The following is a 9,697-nucleotide window of genomic DNA, read 5'->3' as shown; positions in this document are numbered from 1 at the left end:
GGAGCGCCAGAGGAGGAAGCACCGAATCGAATATATATGCCAGACAATCTGTGAACCAAGAAAATGACGGCATTAGAAAGCTCCTGATTTCCCCCGCAAACAAGGAGAAAGCTCCTGATAATATAATGAAATTCAAGCCTATCTCTCCACCTGAGATCCTGAGAAAATGACACCGCAATACGCAGTGCCCCCCAGCTAATCAATCAAATACCCCCACCACATCCAAGAGCTCATCGAAACCAAGCAGCCATCGATTCACTTTCCTTCCTGTGGGTATTAGTAGCAGTCAGTTGCTAACTCCCTCTGCTCATCTCATCGTCAAGCAACAAGTGTCTCAACACCACCTCTACAAACCAATCGTCCACTACGGTGGTGCTCTCCGGTTTGTGCCGCCATCCATCCTTGTCCATGAACACCGTCGTGGCCCTCTCCTAGAGCCCCGTGCCGATCGCCGATGCTTTGGCCGGAATTCTTGCACCATGCCGCCGGTTCCTGACATGCTCGTGCGGCTCCTCCTCGCGTCCGTGCTGCTCGGCGCAGCCAGTGGCGCGTTTACCCCCGCGGACAACTACCTCGTCATCTGCGGCACGTCGGCGAGCGCCACCGTCGCCCCAAGACGTTCGTTCGTCGGGGACGCCCGCCTGCCCGCCAAGTCGCTGGCCGCGCCGCAGAGCGTCGAGGCCAACACGTCGCTGACCGCGGTCGTCCCGTCCGGCGAGTCGGAGCTTTACCGGTCCGCGCGAGTCTTCACCGCACCAGCTTCCTACACGTTCGCCGTCAAGCAGCCCGGCCGGCACTTCGTGCGCCTCCACTTCTTCCCCTTCTCGTACCGGTCCTACGACATGGCCGCGGACGCCGCGTTCAACGTGTCCGTGCAGGGCGCGGTGCTCGTCAACGGGTACACGCCCAAGAACGGCACGGCAGAGCTCAGGGAGTTCTCCGTGAACGTCACCGGGGGAACGCTGGTGATCGCGTTCGCGCCGACGGGGAAGCTCGCGTTCGTGAACGCCATCGAGGTCGTGTCCGTCCCCGACGAGCTCATCGCCGACACGGCCAGGACGGTGGGCGGCGCCGTCCAGTACACCGGGCTGTCGACGCAGGCGCTGGAGACGATCCACAGGATCAACATGGGCATTCCCAAGATCACGCCCGGCAACGACACGCTGGGGAGGACGTGGCTGCCGGACCAGAGCTTCCAGCTCAACACCAACTTGGCGCAGCACAAAGACGCCAAGCCCTTGACGATCAAATACGACGAGAAATCGGCACTCTCTTCCCCGTCCACGGCGCCGGCGGAAGTCTACGCGACGGCGACGAGGCTGAGCACAGCGGGCGAGACCAGCACCATCAACGTGCAGTTCAACATCAGTTGGAGGTTCGACGCCCCGGCCGGGTCGGATTACCTGCTCCGGTTCCACTGGTGCGACATCGTCAGCAAGGCGGCCATCGGAATGGCCTTCAACGTCTACGTCGGCGGGTCGGTGGTGCTCGACAACTACGAGATCTCGCGTGACACGTTCAACCGGCTATCCATACCGGTGTACAAGGACTTCGTCCTGGGCGCCAAGGACGCCAAGGGCGCCATCACCGTGAGCATCGGGTCGTCGACCGAGGACAACACATTGCCTGACGGCTTCCTGAACGGCCTCGAGATCATGAGGGTAGTCGGGAGCGCCGGCGCCGGCGCTCCCGCCGCGTCCCCGCCCAGTTCAAAGGTCAAAATCGGGATCATCGCCGGCTCGGCCGTTTGCGGGGCCACGCTGGTAACGGTGCTCGGGTTCATCGCCTTCAGGATGCTGCGCGGGAGGGAGCCGGAGAAGAAGCAGCCGTCCGACACCTGGTCGCCGTTCTCGGCGAGCGCGTTGGGCTCTCGCTCGCGCTCTCGGAGCTTTTCCAAGAGCAACGGGAACACCGTCCTGCTCGGGCAGAACGGCGCCGGCGCCGGGTACAGGATCCCGTTCGCGGCGCTCCAGGAGGCGACCGGCGGGTTCGACGAGGGGATGGTCATCGGCGAGGGCGGGTTCGGGAAGGTGTACAAGGGCACGATGCGGGACGAGACGCTGGTGGCCGTGAAGCGCGGCAACCGGCGGACGCAGCAGGGGCTGCACGAGTTCCACACGGAGATCGAGATGCTGTCCCGGCTGCGCCACCGGCACCTGGTCTCGCTCATCGGCTACTGCGACGAGCGCGGCGAGATGATCCTCGTGTACGAGTACATGGCCATGGGCACGCTGCGGAGCCACCTGTACGGCGCCGGCCTCCCGCCCCTGTCGTGGGAGCAGAGGCTGGAGGCCTGCATCGGCGCCGCGCGGGGGCTGCACTATCTCCACACCAGCTCCGCCAAGGCGATCATCCACCGGGACGTCAAGTCGGCCAACATCCTCCTCGACGAGAGCTTCATGGCCAAGGTGGCCGACTTCGGGCTGTCCAAGAACGGGCCGGAGCTGGACAAGACGCACGTGAGCACCAAGGTGAAGGGCAGCTTCGGGTACCTGGACCCGGAGTACTTCCGGCGGCAGATGCTGACGGAGAAGTCGGACGTCTACTCCTTCGGCGTGGTCCTGCTGGAGGTGCTCTGCGCCCGCACCGTCATCGACCCCACGCTGCCGCGGGAGATGGTGAGCCTGGCAGAGTGGGCGACGCCGTGTCTCAGAAACGGCCAGCTCGACCAGATCGTCGACCAGAGGATCGCCGGGACGATACGGCCGGGGTCGCTCAAGAAGCTCGCGGACACGGCCGACAAGTGCCTCGCCGAGTACGGGGTGGAGCGGCCCACCATGGGGGACGTGCTGTGGTGCCTCGAGTTCGCGCTGCAGCTGCAGGTGGCGTCCTCAGACGTCTCGGACGCCGACACCATGTTGACGCCGCCCGTGCCCGTGAAAACGCCCGAGGTTCAGCGTAGCCTGTCCGCCGCTACCGTGGCGACTGACGCTGCCATGACCACCAACTTGGGTGATCTAGACGGAATGTCCCTGAGCGGAGTATTCTCCAAGATGATCAAGAGCGACGAGGTCAGGTGAAGCCAAAAGATGCTTCGTCCACGTTGTACAAACTGAAGCACATGTATATGTCAATTTTGTGTTTATAGGATGTAGTACATGACAAACAATGTACAAACTTTCATGTAGAAGAAAGTTATATCAAATAGTGATGTACAGTACCAATAAGGAGCAACAGATTCTCCTGATTTCACAAAAGTAACCTCCCTATGTACTAGTACATGTATATGATCGGCAGAGACAGAGAGGCTCAGCGGCTCAATACTCCAGGATGAGTACAAGCAGAATCGCTATGTGAACAAGGCCGAGACAAAAAGTACATAAACCAGGAGGTGTCAGTCACGTCATTGCATTCAGAGCAGAATAATTCATGGATGTAAGTGAAAGATAACTGCAGTAAGTGGGCAAGAAACCATGCTGTATCTCCAGCACATTCATAACACCAATTTTTGTTACAAATGAATAAATGAGTCTGTTAAACTCGAGGCATGATTATGAGTTCTATAGAGTACCCTAACTTACTTCATGCTCAACAAAGAGCAAAGCCCTCGGAAGAGAAAAATAATGGGGTCCCACCAGACGACTACTCCCCCGTGGCAATCTAATACTCAATCACTACCTTCTACTCTTCCTTCCGCTTCCCTAATTGCTTTCTGGCCCGAGCTGTCAAGCACCGCCCAACAAACTTAAGAACCTCGTCGATGAGAACCACTGGGAATGCAACTGCTACGACCAAAAGCCATTCGTTGAAACTGAGGGGCACAATCCCGAAGATTTGGGTAAGGAAAGGCACGTAGAGGATCAAAAAATGAAGCCCAAATGATACCGACATTGCCAGAAGAAGCCAGGGATTAACCCATGGAGGCATGCTCAGAAGGCTGCCATCCTCAGACAGGGCATTCAGTGAGTTGAACATCTCAATGGACACCAAGACAGACAGGGAGAGGGTTGTTGCTTTTATTTTGCCACCCTGGAAGTAATCGCAAGGGTTCTCATCAAAGTTGAATGTCCTTGCCCCTGCTGTGAATGATGACACATTGAAACCCTCCCATGAGGGGCACTGGCCCCAGTTTGAGAGCTGGGAGTATGAAACAAGAGTGTGACCATCACTAGCCAGATCAATTCCCAGGAAAGAGCCATGAGTGTACCAGATGATAAAGATCCCAACCGTTGCAATCCCAACATACAGCCCAATAACCTACACACATGTTCATAAAATTTCAAACATAAGTACAGCGGCATCCATTCATAAATTAATATTCTATGCAAGTACACAAATCAATAAGGCCAGAAGAACCATAATCATGTGGAAGCTATGCTGGGAAAAATCTTTTTCGCAAGTCCTCAACGTACAACTTTATTACTATTGGACCTTTAGAGTAAGACTGAAGATCTTATGAGAATTAACAGTTTCTACATGCAAGATAGGAGTAGAAGACATATGGGACACTTTAGAGAAGCATCTCCCAGTTGATTTAATTAAGAATGAACTCTCGTTTCAATGTCTGGATATAAATACTAACAAAATGCTTGTTGTGGAAGTGCTGACTCTTTATAAGGTGTTCAAAACTGTATATACCATAATTGCTATTGCTGAAAAGCTACGTGGAACACAGTAAATTAATTCACTGTAAGGGCTTCAAAGCAATTGATTCAAGATAAGGATACTTGAGGAAGTGCACGATATACAGGAAAACATACCATGTAGCGGAACAGGATCCAAGGAGTGATTAATGAATCATCACTTCTTCTAGGAGGTTTTTTCATGATATCCTTATCTGGTGGATTGAATCCCAAAGCTGTTGCAGGAGGGCCATCCGTAACAAGATTGACCCACAGAAGTTGTACTGGAATGAGGCCTTCTGGGATACCTAAAGCCGACGTGAGGAATATGGAGGCAACTTCTCCAATGTTCGAAGATATCATATATCTGCAGTGCCACATGGATCATATGAACTTGTTGCATTTGTTTTTAATGTTTCAAGTAATTAGCAAACGAAATGGTTTAAACATAGCTAACAAAAAAGATGTACCTTATAAAAGCCTTCATGTTGTTGTAAATGGACCTTCCTTCACCAACAGCCGAGACAATTGTACTGAAGTTATCATCTGCAAGCACCATATCTGAAGCTTCTTTTGCAACCTAACACATCATAAGGAGAAAGGAAAAAGGTCACAAGTCCACTCTGCACATGTGAGAACGGCTAACAAAAACACGCCTTTAGGAACTCAGAAAAATGTGTCCCAACTTCCAAGACTTTGGCCAGGCAGACAAGTGAAACAGATTTTTCACCATTATGTCGTCTTTGTTGTTTTCATCTCTGCTCATGCCCGCAATGCATGCATACGTGTCAATTTATACCTTTCATTAAGTTAGGGTTCTATCCACACCATGTTAACAAACATAGCATGCATTATTTGATCACAGAAGGCTTATTTAACAAACATAGCATGCATTATTTGATCACAGAAGGCCATCATGAGTAACACATTTCACAAAAAGGATACAGTGGAGGCAGGACAGGGAACACCATTAAATCAAAACAGAAAGGTGAATGAAAAAAGCAATGAAAATCTAATGAAGGCAATAGGAATCATATCATTATCACAGACTTATTTTGTGTATCTTGAGTGTTACTAGCATCAACTATTCAGCAGGAAAGTAGCCTTAGGGGTTGATGAGTAACAGATCATTGTGATGGTGCAGCAAACATTACATAAAACAACTATAGCAAACGCTAAACAATAATGATAATAATAATAATTGCAAGTAGAAGCACCTTAAGTGATACTCCCTCCGTTCCTAAATGTAAGTCTTTGTAGAGATTTCACTATAAACCGCATACGGATGTATATAGATGCATTTTAAGTTTAGATTCATTCATTTTGCTCCGTATGTGGTCCACCTAGTGGAATCTCTACAAAGACTTATATTTAGGAACGGAGGGAGTAGAAGACAATCAGACACTAACGAAATGGATTTAATTGCATATGTAAGGTGATTAGGTGCAGCCTAAAACAGTACTCTTGAGATGTCAGCAGGTGACATTTTTCTATGGAAATAACCAAATAAGCTAACAATGAACTACACGAAATAGGGATGGATCTTAAAAATAGGACTAAAAAGAACGACTGATTTAAAGAAGAGAAGGCAAACCTCAGTCCCTGTAATGCCCATCGCGATTCCAATATCAGCTAATTTCAGAGCTGGTGCATCATTCACTCCATCACCAGTCATTGCAACAACTTCACCATCTTCTTTGAGCAGCCTAACAATTTCCTGCTTATGTTTTGGCTCTGCTCTTGAGAAGAGAAGGCCACCTGTTTGCCTCAAAATCTTCTTTTTATCAGGAAGAGCCATAAATTCCTTCCCTGCAAAGCTCATTGAGCTAATGTTTTCACTGGGACCAAAAACCCCAATCTCACGGCATATTGCCTCTGCTGTTTCTTTGTTATCACCTGTTATCACCATAACACGTATACCAGCAGCCCTGCAATCTTCAATTGCTTTGTGGACTTCTTCTCGTGGAGGATCCTGTAGTAGTATAGTAATAATGATGTTTAAGATACATGCAGTTGTCAAATTAGGACTGCATATTTATTTACAGAATTTCCATGGAGGGAGAAGGTCTCACCCTTAGACCAACAAAACCACAGAATATCAGATTATTCTCTATGGAAGAGTAGTATGCAGGATCAAGTAGATATTTGTGAGCGGGATGCTCTTCTCCATCATATGTTGCAAATTCTGCCAGATCTTCCTTGTATGCAAAGCCCAAACAGCGCAATGCACTGCCAGACATTTCACGAAGTGTTGACAATACGAGTGCCTTGGCACCCTCATCCAAGAGCACAACGGATCCATCAAGCAACTGAATATAGGCACTTCTCTCTAGCAAATTTTCTACTGCTCCCTGCAAGAGTACACTTTTACCATAAATACTTGTAGGAGAGAAAATGACATGACCAGAAACATTGGATGGAAGCAGCAATATGACATGAATACATGGTACTTGCTACTCACAGAAGCAAATAAGAAACTCAATGCCACATTGTAGCTGAATCTATAACCGACTGACTGAAAGAAAGTAAATATGCATTGATAACTAGATAAAGAGAATTAACATTTGATGACATGGCAAAGATGAGCCCTAGTTTCAAGAGAAAAGGATGGCAAAAAAATGGTATGGTGGACAATGACAATACACGGTATGTTATTTCCAGCATTACGAAGAATAAAATGTGAGTAAGCCAAATTCCCGAAAAATAATATTTATACGCACTAGACAACTTGAAATACAAAAGTGCAACATATGTTAATCCACAACAGAACTAAACGATATGAATTATTCCAAATACCTTCACAAGCAGCAAATTCTTTCCAGTCTCTGCTTTTTTCACAATAACTCCCATTGATTTTCTAGTGCGATCAAATTCCAGAGTCCCTACTCTTTTAGCATCGTTGTTCCACCATTGACAACACCCTTCAAACAACAAAGATACAAAAGTTATGTCAGATCTTTTCTTTCTACATAAAAAGTTAATAATGCAATCAGATTATATAGTATTGTTCACAAAAGAAATGAACATACTTAGCAAATCGGATGAATCCAGAGATGGAGTATATCCACCAGGGAGCCCCATTTTCTCAACCAAAACCTGGCACGTGCATAATACAATCACTCAACAGTACAAGTGATAAAATTACTGTAAGTTAATGAAATAGAGACAGTGTCATCTTAAAATGCATTCAAAGAGTGTAGAATTGGCAAGTAAAAGCAACATGCAACATATGTATATGTTCTATATCTTGGTTTGTTCACAAATCATACCTTTAATGCAGCCTCTGTGGGCATCCCAGTAGCAACATACTGATGCTCAGAGTGTGCAATACTTGCATCATTGCAGAGTGCAGCTATCTTCGCAATCATCTGGAGGTTATCGTCCATGTTCAAAGTTGGCCAGTCATGTATCTTGCCATCACTTGGATCATAAGTGGTTCCATCAACCTTAAAGTTCCTAAGTGTATCGGGCCACCTCCCAATTGCCACAAGCCTCACCGCTGACATCTGGTTGGTGGTCAGAGTTCCTGTCTTATCAGAGCAAATCACTGTTGTGCAACCTAATGTCTCAACACTGGGTAACTTTCTGACAAGTGCATTCTTCTGAGCCATCTTCCTGGTGCCTAGTGCCAAGCATGTGGTGATAACAGCAGGCAGGCCCTCCGGAATTGCAGCAACAGCCAGTGCCACTGCAATCTCAAAGTAATATGTGCACTTCTCGAATGAGAACTTGAAATTCGCCGGCCACCCGTCCACATACTCCCAGGTAAGGAAATACTTGACGTTAATGAGCCAAACCAAGATACATATCACTCCAATAATGGCAGTGAGCGCTTCACCGAACTCATTGAGCTTCTTTTTGAGCGGTGTGTCATCCTCCTCCTGTGATGCCTCCTGGATCTGCGAATGGATCTTGCCTATTTCAGTGGCCATGCCAGTTCCAGTCACCACACAGACGGCACTGCCGTTGACAATGGTGGTGCCAGCAAAGACCATGCACTCCTTGCCCTGGATATCAGTGTCCTCGAGATGAATCTTGTGGCTGGTCTTGTTAACCGAAGAGGTCTCGCCAGTGAGGGATCCCTGCTCAACACGGAGGGTAGAGCTGATAAGCTGGAGCACACGCATGTCGGCGGGGACCTTGTCGCCCACGCGGAGCTCGACGATGTCTCCGATGACGAGGTCGCGCGCGGGGAGCCCATGCTTCCAGCGGCCGTCGCGCTTAACGGTGGCGTGCTCGGACTGGATCTCCTTGAGCGCCTCGAGCGCCTTCTCGGCGTTGCTCTCCTGCCAGACCCCGACGACGGCGTTGACGATGAGGATGAGGAAGATGACGAGCGGCTCGACGAAGGCGGTGGCCCTGACCTCGCCGCCCTCGGCGCCGTCGTAGAGCGCGAGCACGAAGGAGACGACGGCGGCGGCGAGGAGGATGCGCACGAGCGTGTCGTTGAACTGCTCGAGCACCAGCTTCCAGAGGGACGGCGGCGCGTGGCGCTCCAGCTCGTTGGGCCCGTACTTGTGCAGCCGCGCCGCCGCGTCGTCGGAGCTGAGGCCGCGGTCCGCCGAGACGCCGAGCTCCGCCAGGCAGTCGCTCGGGGTGCGCGCCCAGAAGGGGAAGACGGGCACGTCGGGGTCGGCCCCGGGGGAACCGGATCCATCCGGCCGCGCGGCCTCGTCCTGCCCGCCCTTGCCCATTTGTTTTGTGGCGACGACTCGAGATTCGAAAGGAGAAGAGACGCTCCTACCTAGGGTTCCCGTCCGTCGCCGCGGCGGCGAGATCGCATGGAACCCTTAACCCTAGAAGGGGATGGAGGCGGCGGGGAGGGGAGCGGGGACTGGGCTGGGTGGGAGAAGAGGGCGATTGGTGGTGCAGTGGTGGTGTGGATTCGAAAGCAGGCTGGGGAAGGACGGGGGGCTTTTGCCTTTGTTTTTCCGCTTTTCTTTATGGCGTAAACATTTTCTTACTACTACTCCAAATCGATCGCGACGGGGAAGAAATATTAATCTTCGTGAGCTTGCGCTGCGCACGCCCCGGGTGGTTCTTGGACTTTTGTGTGTCTGCGGGTGGGGGCGCGTATGGGGTGGGACGCCTTCGTCAGCGAGCGAAAGGGTCGTTATCGTGGCGGCTAGTACTAC

The 9,697-nt window shown here is 50.6% G+C and overlaps 2 protein-coding genes across 2 annotated transcripts; one reads left to right on the top strand and one right to left on the bottom strand.

Moving 5' to 3' along the window:
- The first annotated feature begins 254 nt into the window (after positions 1–254).
- Positions 255–3,261, top strand: LOC119290776 (receptor-like protein kinase HERK 1). The gene has a single exon (XM_037569426.1). The coding sequence runs from the start codon at positions 480–482 to the stop codon at positions 3,018–3,020; it is 2,541 nt and encodes an 846-aa protein (XP_037425323.1). The 5' UTR covers positions 255–479; the 3' UTR covers positions 3,021–3,261.
- A 109-nt stretch (positions 3,262–3,370) lies between these two features.
- LOC119290775 (calcium-transporting ATPase 4, endoplasmic reticulum-type-like) lies at positions 3,371–9,461 on the bottom strand. The gene is made up of 8 exons (XM_037569425.1): positions 7,832–9,461; positions 7,592–7,658; positions 7,359–7,483; positions 6,635–6,913; positions 6,157–6,534; positions 5,033–5,142; positions 4,701–4,929; positions 3,371–4,197 (listed from the first exon to the last, which is right to left on the bottom strand). Exons 1-8 carry the CDS (start codon positions 9,254–9,256, stop codon positions 3,622–3,624), a joined length of 3,189 nt encoding a protein of 1,062 aa, XP_037425322.1. The 5' UTR covers positions 9,257–9,461; the 3' UTR covers positions 3,371–3,621.
- Between the last annotated feature and the right edge of the window lie 236 nt (positions 9,462–9,697).

Source organism: Triticum dicoccoides, chromosome 4B (genome assembly GCF_002162155.2).
Source record: "Triticum dicoccoides isolate Atlit2015 ecotype Zavitan chromosome 4B, WEW_v2.0, whole genome shotgun sequence".
Lineage (NCBI taxonomy): Eukaryota > Viridiplantae > Streptophyta > Magnoliopsida > Poales > Poaceae > Triticum > Triticum dicoccoides.
Note: the sequence above shows the minus strand (reverse complement) of the source record. Positions and strands in the feature narration are given on the sequence as shown.